This window comes from Bos mutus, chromosome 14 (assembly GCF_027580195.1).
Source record: "Bos mutus isolate GX-2022 chromosome 14, NWIPB_WYAK_1.1, whole genome shotgun sequence".
In the NCBI taxonomy this organism is placed as follows: Eukaryota; Metazoa; Chordata; class Mammalia; order Artiodactyla; family Bovidae; genus Bos; species Bos mutus.
In genome coordinates, this window is record NC_091630.1 from 44783691 (window position 1) to 44804646 (window position 20956).

Here is a 20956-nt window from a genome sequence, read left to right on the forward strand (position 1 = left end):
ATTAGTTTCCGGGTTGTCTTTAGCCGTTCATTCAGACTCAGAGTTCTTTCTGGTGGTGCATGCCTTGTTCAGCCAAGATGGATGCCAGCAAGAAGGATTCTGGGAGGTGGTCGGACATGTGCTGTCTCCTTTTGACCTTTCCTGAACTCTTCCAGTTTGTAGTAGCTTATTAGTTCTGTTTTCCTTACCAGGATCTTCTGTCTTAAAACAACTCATGCAAATGGTTACTATAGTGCCTGGACTGGGTGGGCGGTTTCAATCAGTGTGCCTACCCTAACATCAGTTCTCCTGGGTTCTCTTACCCTGCTGCTCTCTGCCCTGGCGCCCTTTCCCAATAAAATCTCTTGCTTTGTCAGCACATGTGTCTCCTTGGACAATTCTTTTCTGAATGTTGGACAAGAACCCAGTTTCGGGCCCTGGAAGGAGTCCCCCTTTCTGCAACAGTTTTAACTTCAGTCTTCCTTATAAGTGAGCATGAACATTGTTTTATATCTTTATAGGCTTTTTTATATATGTAATTCATGAATTTATTCCTAAAAACTTGAAGCACCCTTTTATGTGGATCACAACAAACTGTGAAACATTCTTAAAGAGATGGAAATACCAGACCACCTTACCTGCCTCCTGAGAAATCTGTATGCAGGTCAAGAAACAACAGTTAGCACTGGACATGGAACAATGGATTGGTTCTAAATTGGGAAGGGAGTACATCAAGATTGTATATTGTCACCCTGCTTATTTAACTTATACGCAGAGTACATCATGTGAAATCCTGGACTGCATGAAGCACAAGCTGGAATCAAGATTGCCGGGAGAAATATCAATGATCTCAGATATGCAGAGGACACCACCCTTATGTCAGAAAGCAAAGAGGAACTAAAGAGCCTCTTGATGAAAGTGAAAGAGGAGAGCGAAAAAACTGGCTTAAAACTCAACATTCAAAAAACAAAGATCATGGCATCTGGTCCCATCACCTCATGGCAAATAGATGGAGAAACAGCGCAAACAGTGATAGACTTTCTTTTCTTGGGCTCCAAAATCACTTCAGATGGTGACTGCAGCCATGAAATTAAAATACACACATTCCTTGGAAGAAAAGCTATGACCAACCTAGACAGCATATTAAAAAGCAGAGGCATTACTTTGCCAACAAAGGTCCATTTAGTCAAAGCTATGGTTTTTCCAGTAGTCATGTATGGATGTGAGAGCTCAACCATAAAGAAAGCTGAGCGCCAAAGAATTGATGCTTTTGAACTGTGGTATTGGAGGAGACCCTTGAGAGTCCCTTGGACTGCAAGGAGAGCCAACCAGTCAATCCTAAAGGAAATCAGTCCTGAATATTCATTAAAAGGACTGATGCTAAAGCTGAAGCTCCACCTGATACGAAGAACTGACTCATTGGAAAAGATCCTGATGTTGGGAAAGATGGTGAAGGCAAGAGGAGAAGGGGATGACAGAGGATGAGATGGTTGGATGGCATCACCAACTCAATAGACATGAGTTTGAACAAGCTCCAGGAGTTGGTGATGGACAGGGAAGTCTGGCGTGCTTCAGTCCATGGGGTCGCAAAGAGTTGGACACAACTGAGCAACTGAACTGAACTGAACTGAACCATCACCCACAGTGGGACTTCCCTGGCAGTCCAGTGAATAAGATTTCACCTTCCAGTGCAGGGGATGTGGGTTCAATCCCTGGTTGGAGAAATAAGATTCCATATGCCTTGCAACCAAAAAAACAAAACATAAAACAGAAGTGATATTGCAACAAATTAAATAAAAACTTAAATAAATATATGTCCCTGTAAAAAGCATACTGTATACTTGGTAGGTTTTTTTCTTTTACTTTTCTTAATGTATCATACCGTATATGTCTGTCTGCAGCATAAACATCTTTTATGAAGAAGTAGAATACCAACACTATTTCCAATGTTTTAAATTACAGTGTACTAAATAAATATGAGTTTTACTATTTTTGCATTTGCATATATATTTATAAGCCACAAAATTTTCAATGTTTTGATTAAAAGTTCTTATTGTGGTATAAGACACAAAACATAAAGCTTACCATCTTAAACACTTTTAAGTGTACAATTGGGAATATTCACATTGTTGTGAAACAGCTCTTCAGAACTTTTTCATCTCACGCAACTGAAAATATACACATTAAGCAATTCTCCTTTTCCCTTTGCTAAACTCCTGGTAACCACCAATTCTCTGGATTTTAGTTACTTTAGATACATCATATAAATGGAATCATAGAGCATTTTTCTTTTTGCAATGGGTTTATTTCACATAGCATGTCTCAATGTTCATTCACGTTATAGCACCTGGAAGATTTCCTTCCTTTTTAAAGTTGAATCACATTTCTTTGTATGTACATACCACATTTTGCTTCTCCATTCATCTGTTGAACATCTGAGTTGCTCTTGCCTATTATGAATTAATGTTGCTCTGAATGTAGGTGTGCAAATATTCTCTTTGAGACTCTGCTTTCATTTCTTTTGGATACATACCCAGAAGCAGGATTGCTGGATTATATGATAGTTCTATATTTAATTTTTTAGGAACTTCTTTACTTTTTTCCATAGTAGTTGTTACCATTTTATAATCCTGCCAAAAGTGCAATAGGATTCCAGTTTCTTCACATTCATAAATAATGTCACAAATAACACATTTTTTTTTTGTTAGTAGCCATCCTAGTGGGCGTGAGGTGTTCTCTCATTGTGGTTTTGACTTACATTCTCTGATGTAATCCCGTTGACCATCTTTTCATATGCTTGTGGCTATTTGTATGTCATCTTTAAGGAAATATTCAAATCCTTTGCCCATTTTTAAATCAGATTGATGGAGTTTTCGTTGTTGAATTGTAGGAGGGAGTACTTTGTATGGGTTTCCCAGGTAGCTCAGTGGTAAAGAATCCACCTGCAATGCAGGATATGCATTTTCAGTGCATGGGTCAGGAAGACTCCCTGGAGAAGGAAATGGCAATCCACTCTACTATTCTTCCCTGGAGAATTCTATGGACTGAGAAGCCTGGTGGGCTACAGTCTATGGAGTTGCAGAGTCAGATACAACTGAGTGACTAAACAACAACAATAACAACAGCAAAAACAGTACTTTACATATTCTGACTATTAACCCCTTGTCAGAAATATTATTTGCAAATAGTTCCTCCCATTCATAGGATGCCTTTTCAGCCTATTGACTGTGTCTTTTGGTGCACAAAGGTTTTTAAGATTATCCCATTTTTCTATTATTGCTTTTGTTGCTTATGTTTTTGGCATCTTATCCAAAAAATCATTGCCAAGTCCAAAGTAACGAAGTTTTGCTTCTACGTTTTCTTCTGGTAGTTTTATAGTTCTAAGTTTTGCATTTAGTTCTTTAATACATTTTTAATTTTTGTCTATGGTGTAAAGTATGGATCTAGTTTCATTCTTTTACACGTGGACGTCCTGTCCTTTCCTCTTTAAGTAGTTTTGGCATCCTCATTGAAGGTCATTTGACTGTATAGACAAAGATTTATTTCTGGGCTGTTTATTCTGTTCTACTGGCTGATTTATCCATCTTTATGCCAGTACCACTGGAGAAAGCAATGGCACCCCACTCCAGCACTCTTGCCTGGAAAATCCCATGGACGGAGGAGCCTGGTGGGCCGCAGTCCATGGGGTCGCTAAGAGTCAGACAAGACTCAGCGACTTCACTTTCACTTTTCACTTTCATGCATTGGAGAAGGAAATGGCAACCCACTCCAGTGTTCTTGCCTGGAGAGTCCCAGGGATGGGGGAGCCTGGTGGGCTGCCATCCATGGGGTCGCACAGAGTCGGACACAATTGAAGTGACTTAGCAGCAGTAGCAGCAGCATGCCAGTACCACACTGTTTTTATTACTGTGGCTTTATAAATCATTTTGAAATAAGGAAATGTGGAGTCCTCCTATTCTGTTCTATTTCAAAATTATTTTGGCTACTCAGGAACTGTTAATATACCATATAATTTCAGGAGAAATTTTGCAGCTTAATTTATTAATATTTCTTGGAGATTTATCCATATTAGTACATCTATGTCTACATCAATCTCATTCTTTTAAAATGCTGTATAATACAAATAAACAGAGCCATGATTTACTTCAAACATTATCCATAATGATTGTCACATTGTTTCTTTCACTGCTTTTGACTAGGAGTGCTTAAGAGTTCCTTAAATTTAAAATAAGTCAGTGGGCTTAGATGCTTATTAATGGAACAGTCTTTTTAATGTCATTTTTATCTGAATATAAACATCAATTCATACTTTTAAAATTTTATTTATTTTTAATTGGAGGATAATTGCTTTATAATATTGTGTTGCTTTCTGCCATATATCAACATGAATTGGCCATAGGTGTATGTATGTCCCCTCCTTCTTTAGCCTCTCTCCCACCTCCCACCCCATCCCACCCCTCTAAGTTATCACAGAGGTCCCTGTGATGTAGGAGATAGATACAACTGGCCTCCTGTTTACATTTCATGGGGCACAAAGAAATAGGCTTCACCCTGGATACTTACAACTGTTAGCGTTTCTTGAGACAAGAGATAGGTGGGCTCCAGTTAAGGCATTTATAATCAGCCTCCTGTTTGCCCTCTGAAATGGAAGTAACAACAGAAACCGGGTAAATAGCCAGTGTTTGTCTCTTGTAAACACCTTAAGTAATAGTCACGGCAAGGACAAAGAGGGGCAAAATGCTGTGTGAGTAAAGGATTAAGAGATCTCCTCCTCTTTTAGGACAAGGGAGACACTACACATGCGCAGAAAGGCTCCTTGTGGGTCAAAAAGTCAAGGGATAACACCAGGCCATAATGAGCCTTGCTCCTCCCAGAAGCCTTTACTTCGAGATCCATCCTGGCTGAAAGGTGCATGTGCAACAAGGGGAGGGTCCCAGGGTAGGTCAGATGTGGAAAAAGAAACCAGATAATTGGCCTGAAGGAAGGCAAAGACCCAGAAGAACTTACCTTACATAAATGACTTAGCCTCTTCTTCACTGCACTCCTCTTCACTTGGGGAGATGCCCACACTCTTTCTCTCTGGGTGTGCATCTCTGCCTTGCTTTTATCTTAGCTAAACAACCCATTTCTCTGTATGCTTTCCCACTTGTTGTTGTGCTACATCTCTAATAATAAACTTTGCACCTGCATTTACAGTTTCTACTTCCGTGATAAATGCACTTTTCACTAGGGGCAGAGATCCAGGGAAAAATAACTCTAGCCTCTAGCCCTTGCTGGTCTGGTGGTTAGGATATCTGGTTCTCATCCAGGCTACCCAGGTCTAATTTCTGAGCTGGGAATTAAGAACTTGTTTTATTCCACTACTCACTGCTGCCTTGCTGAGATCACCTGTGTCATAAAGTAAATTTCCACTGGCTATCTGAATTTACGTATGGTAACAATACATACTTATTATAGAAAACTATGTGCAGAAAGATACAAAAACAAAAAAAATCTAAAATATTCATAAACCTACCAAAATGATAGGCAACACCTCACAGATTTGGGAGATTTACAATACAGAGATTAAATCCTAGATCTTCCATCTACTGTGCAACCCTAGGCAAGTTACTTAACTTCACTAAACACAGTTTCCTCACCTATAAAATAAAGACAATCTACCTCTTGGGATTTTGTGAGAATTAAATGAGATAAGAATTTGTTTAGGGTTTACCACTATGTTCTACATCTATGCTATATCCTATACTATTGAATCTCTAGGGAAATGGGTAGCTAAATTATGGTACATCCAAACAATAGAAACTTATTCAACCATTAAAAATAATGAGGTAGCTCTCTATATATACTGACTTGGAAATATTTCCCAGATTCAAATTAAAAAACATATGTAAGTAATTTCATATTTTAAAATGTGCATGTTTATATAGTGAAAGTTGCTCAGTTGTGCCTATTTGTGACCCCATGGACTACACAGTCCATGGAATTCTATAGGTCAGAATACTGGAGTAGGTAGCCTTTCCCTTCTCCAGGGGATCTTCCCAACCCAAGGATTGAACCCAGATATCCTGCATTGCAGGCGGATTCTTTACCAGCTGAGCCACAAGGGAAGCCTGCATGTTTGTACACACACATATATATAAATGTATATAAGCCTGAATATTCATTGGAAGGACTGATGCTGAAGTTGAAGCTCCAAAACTTTGGCCACCTGATGCGAAGAGCTGACTCACTGGAAAAGACCCTGATGCTGAGAAAGATTGAGGGCAGGAGGAGACAAGGATGACAGAGGATGAGATGGTTAGATAGCATCACTGATGCAATGGACATGAATTTGAGCAAACTCCACGAGAAAAGAGAAGGACAGGGAAGCCTGGCATGCTGCAGTGCATAGGGTCACAAAGAGTAGGACACGACTTAGCAACTGAACAACAATATAAAAATAGTTTGCATAGAGTAATATACATATAAAACTAAAGTCTAAAATGTGACCCACTAAACTGTAAAAATGGTTTTGGGGAAGCAGTGAAGAGAAAGAAATGAAAAGAGAAATTTCACTTGCTTTTTGCATTTATGAACTATGTTACAATGATACACACTATTTTGCAATAAAGAGGCTTACTTTTTTTGTTGTTTTTTTACTCTAAAGAGAAATTCTAACTGTAATAAGAATTAATATCTTTCAATTATAGAATTGCTTCACAGAACATTCCACCTGTTGTTTTTTGAAATTTGACAATTCCTTATGAAGAACAATTTAAATTAAATACAGCAAATAGGTCATCTAAAACCTTCTAACTAGGCTCATCTTAAAGTAATATCAGGAGAGGTTTACATTAATGCGGCTCTGCAGGAGGACTTGTGAGACTGACCTGAATCTTCTGACCTACCTCAAGAAATCAACCCTGCATAGGGTGAGCACCGTCTAAGCCTCTCCTGGCTTTTGTTAACCTGGGCCTTCTGGCTCGTTTGAAATGAAGCAGAGCAATCCATGTAAATCTCCTAACCTCAGGTGCCCAGGGCCATACAAATTAACCATTATGATCATGGTCTTTTCTTAATCCTAAAGGAAATCAACAGTGAGGGAAAGGTTACTTCCACAAACTGTGGGACTTTCCATTGAGAAATGAAATATTTCCTGCCGTATCAGTAAATAAGAATGTCAGAGTCAGCAGCGATTTCAGCCCTCCAATATGAGCCTAAGAGCACTCAGGAAGGAGAAAAATACCTGCAGTCTAACAGCCATCAGATTGCAGCCACTCCCAACAGTGAACCCAAGGGAGTTCCAAAGGGAGCACAGGATACCGGCCCCAGGATGGTTGAAATGCATATGAAAGAAATGATTTTGGTAACCCCAGAAGCCTGCCTCTTCCCATACTTAGAAAAGCGCTACATTTTTTAAACTGGGATATATGAAATGAAATGAAAGTGAAGTTGCTCAACGTGTCCAACTCTTTGCAACCTCGTGGACTGTGGCTTAGCAGGCTCGCCTGTCCATGGGATTTTCCAGCAAGAATATTGGAGTGGGTTGCCATTTCCTTCTTCAGGGGATCTTCCCGACCCAGGGATCGAACCCTGATCTCCCACACTGCAGGCAGATTCTTTACCATCTGAGCCATCAGGGAATCCCTGGAATATATGGTTTTCTTTAATTAACAATAATCTTTCAATGTTCAGATTACTTGCCCTTTGTTGCAAAACTTCCATATAACCTGGCTCCTCCCCTCACCTCCTCTGAGCATTTCACTCAGGGTTACTTGAGATGCTTTTAGGATTTTAAGTCCCCCACACTTAAAGTCCTAAAAATTCCCACCAAATAAAACATATCTCTCAAATTTTAGGTTGTGATTATTTTTTAAGACAACACCATAAAAGTTACGATGCTGTCATAAATTAATAAAAGAATTGTCATTTTCAGTATTTCCTTGAATTATGTTTGTAGATCAAGAAGAAGTTTCTAAAAACAATTACATTTATGCACTGGAGAAGAGATGAAAATTAAGAAGAACCAAGAGCATCTTTTAAAATAACTTCAGAAAGCTAGCACAATGTAATAGCTGCAGATTACTTTATAACTTTACAAATGAAATTTACTTTCACAGGCAACATGGAAATCTCCAGGAATAATTCTTATAAAACTCAATTGAGGAATTCATTGGAAAGTGAAACCAATCAGTTGAAGGGGGCAAGGGAGAAGATTAGTAGGAGAAATATGAGCTCATAAAATAGTTCAAATGCAGGGAAAAGTTCAGCCTCATAAACTTTTATTAATCATGGGACATATGGGACAAATTGAAATCTGAGACGAACTAAGCCAGTTTATTGTTGTGTAGTAGCTAAGTTGTGTCCAACTCTTTTGTGACTCCATGAACTGTAGCCTACCAGGCTCCTCTGTCCATGAGATTTCCCAGGCAAGAATATTTGAATAGGTTGCCATTTCCTTCTCCCGTGGATCTTCCCAACCCAGGGATCAAACCTGCCTCTCCTGCATTGGCAGGTGGATTCCTTACCACTAAGCCACCTGCGAAGTCCAGCTAAGCCAGTTGCTGCTGCTACTGCTGCTAAGTCACTTCAGTCATGTCCGACTCTGTGTGACCCCATAGATGGCAGCCCACCAGGCTCCCCCATCCCTGGGATTCTCCAGGCAAGAACACTGGAGTGGGTTGCCATTTCCTTCTCCAATGCATGAAAGTGAAAAGTAAAAGTGAAGTCGCTCAGTCGTGCCCGACTCTTAGCGACCCCATGGACTGCAGCCTACCAGGCTCCTCTGTCCATGGGATTTTCCAGGCAGGAGTACTGGAGTGGGGTGCCATTGCCTTCTCCGACTAAGCCAGTTAGGATAGTATAAAACACAATGAAGAAATTCAAAGGACAATTATACTGAAAATCCTAAAATGACTCCAAGAGAAAGAATAAAAAGTCAATATCTAAGCAATGTTCTTACAAGTCATTTACTTTTTATGAGCAATGAAATAGCAGTGATAAGCAAAAAAAGTGATGTCTGATGACCTTACAAAATTTTCTTTTAAATGGCATTGCTAGTAGAAAGGTGCTATCTGGTTGACAGATATAGTGAAGAGTTGTTTGGACCATTCTGACCATCCAGGGCCAGCTGGATGGTTCCTGGGTCGTCAGGGTGCCACACTGGTCCTAGATGAGAGACAAATAAGCTTCTATCTGACTAAACTCACTGTTACATAGGGTCTTTGCCCAAGGAGCCAATCTTGGATCCCAACTAGCATTGATGAAGTCTGATTTACTGAAGAAATTGAAGGGTTATTTCACCTGTAAAACAAAGAATTGTGCTCCCAGAACATGGTGTTCTTACCAAGACATTACAATCCAATTAGCTGGACATTTCTCTTCAAAGTTATCATCCATGCTGCAAGAGAGGTTTGTAAATGAGCTGTCAGTAAAATCAAGGTGACTCCCCAGCATCCATAACTCAAACTGAAAGACACCTAATGATTTTATATATATATTTATATTTAAAATAAATATGCAATGGACCAGTAAGGGATTTTATATATATTATCCCTTACTAGTCCATTAAAGTTAGCTCCTCTCTTAGATGGTCCTATTTATGTTTGGGGCACTGTGATTCTCCCTCATCACACAAACTTGAAAACTCAGTGGTCTTTGAATTCTTCTCCTTATGCCCTTATAATAAGCAGTTGCTGCATATGTTAAGACTGTGTTTGGGTTTGGGTTACATGTAAGTGAAAGTGAAAGTCATTCAGTTGTGTCCACTTTGTGACCCCATGGACTATTCCATGGCCATGGAATTCTCCAGGCCAGAATACTAGAGTGAAGTAGCCATTCCCTTCTCCAGGGGATCTTCCCAACCCAGGTTTCCTGCATTGCAGGCAGATTCTTTACCAGCTGAGCCACCAGGGAAGCCTGGCTACGTGTAAGAGGAACCCAACTAAGGTCTTCAAAACCAGAAGACAGGAGTGGGCAGTCTAGAGCTGCTATGACATCCAACTCCATAACAGTATCAGAAACTCAGGCTCCTAGTTGTCAGCTGCACAGTTATTAGCATGTGACTTTCATAGAGCTTGAAAGATGCTGCTTCCTATCTGATACCTTCTGTGTCTGTCTTAGCCTAGCAAAGAGAGAATGAAGCAAGATAGAATTGCTCCTGCGTTATTAGGTTCTATAAGCCCAGAGCATAGAACAATAACCAAAACAAAACTCCTGCCCTCAGTGAGTATACTTTAGCGGCAGAATCAGATGATAAACTAGTAAATAGATATTATATGCTGTGTAATCTAGAGAAGGTAGCAGAAAGTGAGTTCAATATTATATGGACTGATCAGGGAAAGCATCTCTGAAGAAGTTAAATTTGAGCAGAAAATTGAATGAAAAAAATGAATACATTATGTGACTATCTGGTAGACATTCCATGCTCAAGGGAGGATGATTGAAAAGATCTGAGATTTAAATGTGTTAAACATTTTGGAGGAAAAGGAAGGAAATCACGCGGCCAGAATCAAATGAAAGATGCCAAGAGAAGTAGGCCGTGAAGTTGGAAGGGTGGACTTGGAGACAAGAAGATGTCGGGTCTTATGGTCCATATGGAAGGGTTTCATTCGAAGGATGACTAGATGGTCCACTGGAGGGTTTGGGGAATGAGAGACAAGAGTAGAATAGTAGATGTCAGTTAAGAGGGTGATTGCAATGGCCTGGGAGAGAAGATGTGATGGATGTGGTGAGACAAACATGGAGGTCATGAAGGAGCAGGCATGGGGGTCAGGAGTACGACAGCACAGCAGTGCAGTGCTGTCTCCTGCCTCACCTCCACCAATTCTCTTTTTTACCTTCTACCTCCCAGCTGCACCTGAAAAGAAGATGAGAAACCTAAACCTGGAGCCAGACTGTCAGGACCCAACCCCAGTTCTGCCACTTACTAGGTATACAACCTTGCCTAAGTTACATTAATTTCTGTGCTGCTTCTCTATATGTCCCATCTGTAAAATGGGGATAATACTAATATCTATCTCTTAGATTGCTGTGAGGATTAATGCTTTTTTACTTGCAAAATGTCTATAAAAGTGGCCACCATCTGGCATGATAAACATCAGGAACTATTGGCTGGTCATATCATTAAACATTCTCAACATCTTGAATATGCTGAACCTCCCTCACTTCTAAACCTGTCACTTCTCTTTCCTATGCCTGGAATATAGAACTTTAATTTCAAACTCAACTTCCAACTCTCAGCCTCCAAGTCACTGCCTCCAGGAGACCTTTTCCTATCCCCTAGACAAGGCAATGGCAACCCACTCCAATACTCTTGCCTTGAAAATCCCATGGACAGAGGAGCCTGGTGGGCTGCAGTCCAGAGGGTCATGAAGAGTTGGACACGACTGAGCAACTTCACTTTCACTTTTCAGTTTCATGCATTGGAGAAGGAAATGGCAACCCACTCCAGTGTTCTTGCCTGGAGAATCCCAGGGACGGGGGAGCCTGGTGGGCTGCCATCTCTGGGGTCGCACAGAGTCGGACACAACTGAAGCGACTTAGCAGCAGACTAGATTCAGTTCTCCTCTTGTTTCTTGCCCTATCACACTATACTTCCCCTCCAGCAATGACCCCCGCATCATATTTTACAATAGTCACTTGTTCTGTTGTAAGATTTTCCTACTAGATCAAAAACTGTGAAGAGAAGAACCGTTCTTATTTGCTTTGTTTCCATGTATATCTTTAAAGCCAAGCACAGTGCCTGGAAAACAGGAGGCATTAACTAAATACTGAAGAAGTCTATTCACCTAGCAACCTTCTATTAGCAAAAGTCCCCAAAACAGAGAATGTAGTAACCACACACCAGAGCCACATTATGACTTCCCTGGATCCTACCGCTTTTGTTTTCACAGGCCCCCATTCTGCATAAAAAATACATATATTAAAAAGTATATTTTAAAACTGCCTTGGCATAAAGATGAATATAACCTGGACTAGATTCATTATTATATATTCATTGTTATTATACCCATTTTTAAAATTCTTATTTTAAGGGAAATTAAAATTTTAAAACATTTTTGAAAGCCTAGGCATTGTGCCCAGTATGCATAATAGGTAAGTTGCCACACAGTGTCAGCAATGGAAGGATTAAAGCCATAAGAAAAACGAAAACAAACTGTAGATACAGAGAACAGAGTAGTGGTTACCAGAAGGGGAGAGGTGGGGAGGGTGAAATGGTAAAAGAGGTTATCCATATTCACACAGATGGAAACTAAACCTTTGGTTAAGAGCAGACTGTAGGGTATACAGAAGTAGACATATAATGTTGAACACATGAAATACATAATGTTATAAGTCAATGCCACCTCAGTTTTTAAAAATTAATTCTAAAAATAAAATTTTAAAAATAAAACAATGGAGAAAGCCAGAAGGGAACAAAGGGAGGGATAAAATCTGAAATTAGGCTGACTTCCAGGATGAGTCAGACCATGTAGCTATAAATTAACTAGAATGCTTTCAGCTGCAAGTAATAGAGTTCTGATTCCAACCCACTAAACCAATAGCAGGACTGTTCAGAGGTAGGCTGGGTCTGGCTTAGTTAATCCAATGACTCAAGTGTCTGCAGAGTTTCAGGTGCTTTCTAACTCTCTATTCCTCTGTCCAAAGTATTGGCTTCATCCAAAGTCAGGTTCCCCTTATGGTCATCAGATGACTGTCAGCACAAATGGAGGCAACATCCTTCTGGCTTATATCCACTGAGACAGACGAGGAATTCTAGTTCTTCCCTGTAGTCTCACTGAGCCAACTTCAGTCAAGTGCCCAAATGGACCGATAATTCCCTGGAGATCACCCCACACTAGCTGATCTAGCAAATCAGGATCCATGGAGCCAGGACTACAGCATACACCAGGCAGCATCAGGGAGTAGGGAATATCTGATCACCGATTTTGCAGCTCTGGAATCCTCTCAAGAGTTCAACAGTTACAGAAAGAGCTATCACACATGAAGTACATAAAAAATATTTACATCAAGCATATAAAGAATTTACCTCAAGTATTAAAAAGGTCAAGGGATCTTTCTGGCAAGGAAGGATCTTAAAGGGGAAGATTTGTGGAAGTGTTTTTAGAGGAAGCTATGCTGTGACCCTCATCCCCAAGCCCCTCCCCTTAAGGGATGAAATAAGAGGTGGGTAAAGACCTGCCCTCCTACCTCAAACCTTGGTGAGTGGGGATTACACAGGGCACCACAGAGAGCATAATCAGTTCAGTTCAGTCCCTCAGTCATGTCCGACTCTTTGCGATGCCATGGACTGCAGCACACCAGGCTTCCCTATCCATCACCAACTCCCGGAGCTTGCTCAAACTCATGTCCAACAAGTCAGGTATGAGTCCGACCAACCAATGCCATCCAACTATCTCATCCTCTGTCATCCCCTTCTCCTCCTGCCTTCAATATTTCCCAGCATCAGGGTCTTTTCCAGTGAGTCAGTTCTTTGCATCAGGTGGCCAAAGTATTGCAGCTTCAGCTTCAGCGTCAGTCCTTCCAATGAATATTCAGGACTGATTTCCTTTAGGATGGACTCATTGGATTTCCTTGCAGTCCAAGGGAGTCTCAAGAGTCTTCTCCAACACCACAATTCAAAAGCATCAATTCTTCAGGGCTCAGCTTTCTTTATAGTCCAACTCTCACATCCATACATGACCACTGGAAAAACCATAGCTTTGACTTAGACAGACCTTTGTCAGCAAAGTAATGTCTCTGCTTTTTAATATGCTGTCTAGGTTGGTCATAGCTTTTCTTCCAAGGAGCAAGCGTCTTTTAATTTCATGGCTGTAGTCACCATCTGCAGTGATTTTGGAGCCCAAACAAACAATGTCTGTCACTGTTTCCATTGTTTCCCCATCTATTTGCCATGAGGTGATGGGACCAGATGCCATGATCTTAGATTTTTGAATGTTGAGTTTTAACAGTATGAAAAGGCAAAAAAAAAAAAAGGAGAGAGAGAGAAAGAGCTTAATAATGACCCCCAGATTTGAATGGCACAAGATTGGAATCAATGTTTGGGGACCCTCTATTGGTGATATTATCAAATCACAGACCCCCACATTGCAAAATCCAAAAGTCAGCACTCAGTCTTCATCTTATTTAACAGATGAGCAGATCAAAATCATTGAAAGAGCTTCTTCACCTGACTTCCAACAGGCTAGCATTCCAGGTTTTCTCTTACTTCCATGGCCACTCCCTCTCTTCTGCTGACTTCTCCTAAACCTCTCACCCCCACCCCCGATGAGAGAGAATCCCAAGGCTCAATCCTTGGACCTCTTATTTTCTCTGTCAACCCTTCTCTCTACATGTTGGCAACTTCCAAATGTCCATCTCCATCTCCAACTCTCTCCTGAACTTCAAATTCATTTATCCACTGCCTTCCCAAAGTCTCCACTTGGATTAATAGGTATCTCAAAGTGTCCAAAACAAAGTTCTTGATTTTTCTCCCCTAAAACATGCTCCTCCCTGACTTCCCCATCTCAAGTAATGGCAACTCTATCCTTCCATTTGGAATCATCCCTGACTCCTCTCTTTGTTTCATACTCTACCATCCAACTCATCAGCAGAAGTATTTTTGGAGTTGTCTCAACTTTCAGAATATATCCAGCTTAGATCATTTATCACCACTTCCTCCATCACCTTTCACATGGATTACTCAAAATCCTCTCAACTTCCTCCTCCTTCCTTCCCTACTTAGATGGTCGCAAGAAGCTCCCTGTTTTTTCCCACATCTAAGTAGACAGCTGCCTTTTTAAAATGTGAGCCAATGTCATTCTCTCTCAAAGAAACCTCCAGGAACTTTCCATCTCATTCAGAGCAACAGTCAAAGTCCTAAGAATGGCCCATCAAACTCCACAGCACATGCCTACCACCCCCAATACACACACCTCTCTAACGGCATCTCGCCACATGCCCTTCATGTGAACAGCTCCCTGTTCCTCCTCAAGGAAGAACACACTCCAACTCTGGGCCCTTGAAATCAGCTTTCTCTCAACTACAAAGCCTTTACTTCTAAAAAGCCACATGGGCTGCTCCCTCATCTCTTTCAAATATCATCTTCTTGGTGGGCCTTTCCTGACCACCCTATCTGAAAGTAAAACCATATCACCTCCCCACCTCCATCCCTACCCTCTTCCCTGCTTTATTGTTGTTTACGGCGCTTAGCACACTGTGTTTGCTTCTAAAGTAACTTAGTTGCCAGTCTCTTTCCACAAAAATATAAACTCAATAAGAACTGGAATATTTCTTACCTGGGTTGTTAAATGCTGTACCCCAGCATCCAGCCTGACATATAGCAGGTGCTCAATAAATTTTCGTTAAATGAGTGCGTGAATACTGTTCTACAGATAATGTATTATTTGAATATTTTATAAGAAGAAAATGTTTGTTTAACCATTCAACAAATATGGATTCAGAGCAAATTCAAGCTTAAGTACTATGCTAGGTGCTAGTCAAGAGTGGTAAGCAAAACTGAGCTGACTACCCTGCCTGTGATGACAAAAAGAGTGTTAAGAACTGGAGGAAGTAACCTAGGTCAACAAAAGCGTTATCACAAAGTAAGCCGGCCCCTGCCTGGATGAGGTAAAGGTGGGTGGAGGAAAGGGATCTGGGGGACCAAGAAAGCCACAGGAGATTCAAAGCCTGGCTCCACGTGACACAGTTTCTGTACAGTTTTACTCAGGACTGCCCCTGTCCAGTATCAAAAGTGTAATAGGTGTGCTGCATGCTACCTGATGAGAATTCCCTGAGAAAGTAGCATCTGAGCCAATGAAGATCCACACCTATTACTGATAAGGGATAAGGGTCAAGTAGGGTGCATGCATGTAACTGAAGCAGAGGGAACTGTGTGGGTGAAGGCTCTGGAGTAGGAGGGAGTATGGCACATTCTCGAACACAGAGAGCAAGGGAAGGGTGGTGGGAAAAGGGGCTGGGGAGGGAAAAGCGGGGAGGGACTAGCAGACGCTCCAAAAGAGTCCAGCTTTAGCCCAAACGGGATCAAAAGACCCGTTTAGGAGGGGCTTGTTTCTGTTTTCTTCCGTGTGCGCCATGAGCTGTATTGTGAAAGTATTATTGAAACTGCCTGTGTGAAGGATAACTTACCTGAGGTACCTGACCAGGTGTAGGGTGGTCAGTCAGGAGGCAGCAGAGGAGTCCAGTCAACCAATGCTGGCAACTTGTACCAAAGCAGATGCAGAAATTGGAGAGAAGTCGAGCAACTGGAGAGATTATATTTATTACCTGTGTGATACAGGCTGAATTGTGAATTCTCATAATTCACAAGCTGAAGTCCTAACCCCAGTACCTCTGAAGGTGACTAGATTTAGAGACAAGTAAGGTAAAATGATGTCACTCAGGTAGGCCCTAAACCAATGACTGGTGTCCTTATAAGAGATTAGGGTCACATGTCCAGAGGGAAGATGATGTGAGGACATAGGGAGATGAAGGCCATCTACAGGCCAAGGAGACAGGCCTCAAAAGGAACCCAATCTGCTGACAATTGGATCTCAGATTTATAGCCTCCAGAACAAAATAAATCTTGTTTAGGCCAGCTAGTCTGTGGTATTTGCTATGGCAGACCTAGCAAACAAATATACAGTGTAAAAAATATTTTAAGTGAAGAACAAAACTTTTGAAAAATAAAAGCAAATACTTGATTTATTCTAATTGAAATCAGGGTAATGTATGATAGTAAAGTTCAAGCAAAAGAGCTTTTCTTCAGTGTTCCCCTCGATGGCTTCTGTAATACAGTTGTATTGTCCCTAAAATGAAATACAAGTAATATAAAATGTTAGATGCTTCTATCTTGTAAGACTTTTATAAGAATTTTGTCTTACTAGCAGAAAGCTACTTAATACTTTCTCAGTTTTCTAGACTAGCCTATGAAATTTTCAAACATTAGAAATATTGATAATTTGAAACAAAATAGGTAAAGAATATGTATTATTAATGTTCATTTTAAAATAGTTAACCAAAAGTGAAATGTACAAAGTTTCATTGCACTTCTAATGCAAATATCTAACATTGCCCATCATTATTACTCATGGCGGCAGTTACTGAGTTACACACAATGGTCACAACAATGCTTTCCCCAAAGATCACTCATCATATTAACAGTGAGCATTTGCATTACTTTTAGCAACACGTGTTGAAATTTAAAGAGTTTTCTTGGGCTTTCCTTGTGGCACAGTGGTAAAGAATCCACCTGCCAATGCAGGAGACATGGGTTTGATCTCTGGTCCAGGAAGATCCCACATGCCACGGAACAGTTAGGCCCGTGTGCCACAACTGCCGAGCCCACAGGTGTCAACTACTGAAACCTGCGTTAGGGCACACACTCCACAACAAGAGAGGCCGCCAAAACGGGGCGCCTGCACACTATGACCAGGCAGTAGCCCCCGCTCGCTGCAGCCAGAGAAAAGCCTGCACGGCAACGAAGACCCAGCATAGCCAAAAGTAAATAAACAAAATTATTAAAAAATAAATAGAAAAGGTTTCCTTTGGTGTAAGTTTTCTATTTTTCCATATTCTACAGAAAGAATAAATAGCAAAATATACAAAATCAACAAAAGTTAAAAAAAAATTTTGAACATCTTAATCTTGAATCAATATTTTTAGAAGTTGTGGATTGCTTTTTTCAAATTCTTAACACATCTGTTACAACAAAACATTAAAGAAGTACAAAACGACTTGAACAATACCTTAGAAAATCGTATTCCCCTGAAGGAGAATTGTATTGTTGTGTTCACAGTCTCTGCAACCAAAATACAAAAAGTTATTGGCCAATATTAGGTAATTTTGGTTTTTTGTAGTATGACATGCATGCAGGAGATGTAAGAGACACAGGTTCAATCCTTGGGTCAAGAAGATCCCCCTGGAGAAGGGCATGGCAACCCACTCCAATATTCTTGCCTGGAGAATCCCATGGACAGAACAGCCTGGTGGGCTGCAGTCCATAAGGTTGCAAAGAGTCAGACATGACTGAAGCTACTTAGCACACACACACAGTATGATATGTACCTTTTATAATTTTACTACTGGCAAAAGTAATCCAAGCAAAATTGTAGAGAAACAACAAATCTTATCCCCTGTCTATGATTCCCCCGTGGCTTCCTCTGCCACCCTGAGCCCCTCTCAGTATCAGCCTGTATCTCATCCCCTAGTGGACACAAACTTGTAAGGCCCACTGGTCTCAGTAATGAATCAATGATGAACAAGCTAGTGCTAATATGCTTCATCCCACGTTACACGTGTGCATCTCTGTTGTTGCTGCGTCTCAGCACGAAATGATAAAGAAAAATCTTCCTAAAGGTGGAGGAGAGTTTTGGGAGGCAGCCAGGATATCAAAGCTCCTTTCAACCCCACCACTGAGAAGCCTAGGTATGTAGTCACTGTTGAAATGCACAGTCATGGGCCTGGCCCCGCAGAAGCTGTGGGAAACAGTTAGAAATTCAGGGAAAACCACTGGCCCGGTCAGAAACAACAAAGGAGTGAACTTAAAGGACAGGGATAGAAAGAAAAATGCTTTGAATCTCTAACAAAGGCAATAGTGACCAAAAATCTTTTTTAAAATTTGAATTTACTTATTGTTATCTTTGGCTGTGCTGGGTCTTCGTTACTGCACAGGCTTTTCTCTAGTTGCAGTAAGTGGGGACTACTCCCCAGTTGTGGGCATGGGCGTCTTAGTTCAGTGGCTCCTCTTACTGTAGAGTACGGGCCCTAGAGCATGCACATTTCAGGAGTTCACACACACGGGCTTAGCACTTGTGGCACATGGGTTCTAGAACACAGACTCAATAGTTGTGGTGCACGGGTTTAGTTGCTCTGAAACATGTGGGATCTTCTGGGACCAACAACTGAACCTGTGTCTCCCACACTGGCAGGCAGATTCTTTACCACTGAGCCATCAGGAAAGCCCCAAAAATCTTTTTTAAAGGAATAAAAATAGCCAAATGCAAACTATAATGATTACTGTTCTCTGAGTTGGCTAAAGACAATCCTTAATAGCAAATGATTGGATAATGTCTGCATCTATACCTTCTTTTTCCCAAATAAGGATTTATTTATTTGCTTCTGGGGGTATTCTTATTAGGGGTGCTCATACATTGAGAAAATTGGCTCTTGAATTCAGTAAAGTGACCATATCTTAATCATCTTAGGACCTTTTATTCAAGATTAATTGAATTCAAATTTAATAGTTCAACAAATATTTATTGAAAGCCTACTCTGCACCAGGAGAGACACGCTTAGTACAATACCATCCTTCCCATCAAAAAGTTAAAGTCTCCTGGAACACAGACATGCAAATAAACCAGTACAAATTCACCGTGTGATGAAAAGTGCAGTAAGGATGAAGGCAGGATAGTTTTTTATTAAGAGTGATGCTTCTGCGGCCTGACCTGCTTGAGTTTGAATCCCAGCTCCTCAACTTATTCAGTATGTGACCTTGGGCAAGTCACTTAACTTGTCTGTGCCTCAGCAAAATGACAATGGATAATAATGTCTATTTCATAGGATTACTATGAGGGTGTCGAGTTAAAAAAAATGCACAACCTATAGTTGAGAACTATATTTTATGCAGTAGACATACTGAGGACTTAAGCCCAGAAGATGGCCTCTCAGATAGCTCAGAGGGACTGCTCCAAAGAGATAAGGGAGGAGCGAGAATACATAGGAATTCTTGCAAAAAAAAAAAAACACCGAGGTAGTGGGAACATCAAAAGATTTCTATTAAAGAAAATCTAGACATCTCAGGTTCATGAATTTAGCACTTTTCTATGTATGGGAAGATGCTCATCGAATCTTTCCTTTGATATGTACCTCAGACATGCCCTAGATCTGAGGGCCAGTATCATGGGCCAATATCTTGTTTTCTCCATCCTCAATCCCCTCACAGTCTACTTTAGAGGGAAGGGGTGGGAGCAGCTGCAGTGGCTGATGGCTTAATGGCCACAATATCCTCTGTTTACTGATATGGCAGGTGACATTCTTTGTAGACAAGAGCTATAGAAGTTAATACATGTAAGTGCTCAAAACAATGTCTCATTAAATATTATTAACATTCAAATGTTATCTATTATAACATTAAATGTTACTCCTTTCTACAACCCTCAGAGCATCTTGTGAATAAAAATGATGATGGTATTGTCAATGATGTTGTTAATATTCTCATTGATGTTAATGTTATTATGACAATTGAACTGACATAAAAAATGGGAAGGTAGGTAGGGGGTATATTCCAGGTGGTTGGGAAAAGAGGAGCAAAGGCAGGAAGGTGAAAATCAATATTCTGATAGTTTACAGGTATGCCTGAAAGGGGCTCAGTGTCATTAAAGCAAAGAAGCAGCAGGAGTGCGAAGAAGTAAAATTGAAGAAGTTAGCATGAATTGACTTAGACTCCACGGGAAGAGAATGGTGGTGATGGGGAAACAACCAAGGGTGTGAATTAGTCAGATTTTGTTTGGAGAGTTGAGTCACATGACTGTACAGTAGCTGGATTTAAGGGGACACTGAAAGTCAGGGAGACCAGTCAGAGCCCAGGAGGCAGTGATAACGGTGAAGAGACAGGAGGTAAAGGCCCCTCATGACCCCCACCTCAGGTAACCTCCCTCATCATGCTCTACCTAGTTATCCTGCTGCTTTCCTTGAGAGCACATACTGTGAAATGAACCTTATTTCATTCTCATCTTTATCTTCTTTCATGACTTGGTGACCATCTTGTTTCCTCCACTGCTCTACAAACTCCATGAGGACAGGGGCTGTACGGTCACTTCTGAATTTCCAGCTCTTGGTACTACCTGGTCCCTGCATACCTGGCTCTAAGACCAGTTTCATAATTTGCAAGGCTAAGCACAAAATGAAAATGGGGACCCAGGGACTTCTCTGATGGTCTACGGGCTAAGACTTAGCGTGTAGGGGGCCCAGGTTTGATCCCTGGTCAGGGAACTAGATTCCACAGGCCACAACAGACCCA

General features: G+C 40.9%; 1 protein-coding gene and 1 long non-coding RNA gene across 3 annotated transcripts in view; both read right to left on the reverse strand.

The window, feature by feature from the left end:
• Positions 1 to 374: 374 nt before the first annotated feature.
• On the reverse strand, positions 375 to 13879 carry LOC138990697 (uncharacterized). The gene is made up of 3 exons (XR_011466763.1): positions 7467 to 13879; positions 4543 to 4618; positions 375 to 2921 (listed from the first exon to the last, which is right to left on the reverse strand). It is a non-coding gene; the product is annotated as an uncharacterized lncRNA (long non-coding RNA).
• A 2731-nt stretch (positions 13880 to 16610) lies between these two features.
• LY96 (lymphocyte antigen 96) overlaps positions 16611 to 20956 on the reverse strand; it is a 33371-nt gene continuing 29025 nt past the window's right edge. For both annotated transcript variants that reach the window (XM_005907509.3, XM_070382243.1), the window contains 2 exons: positions 17685 to 17737; positions 16611 to 16745 (listed from right to left, as the gene is read on the reverse strand). In XM_005907509.3, the coding sequence (XP_005907571.1) occupies positions 16647 to 16745; positions 17685 to 17737 (152 nt within the window). In that variant the 3' untranslated portion in view covers positions 16611 to 16646. The remainder of the gene's footprint in view (positions 16746 to 17684; positions 17738 to 20956) is intronic.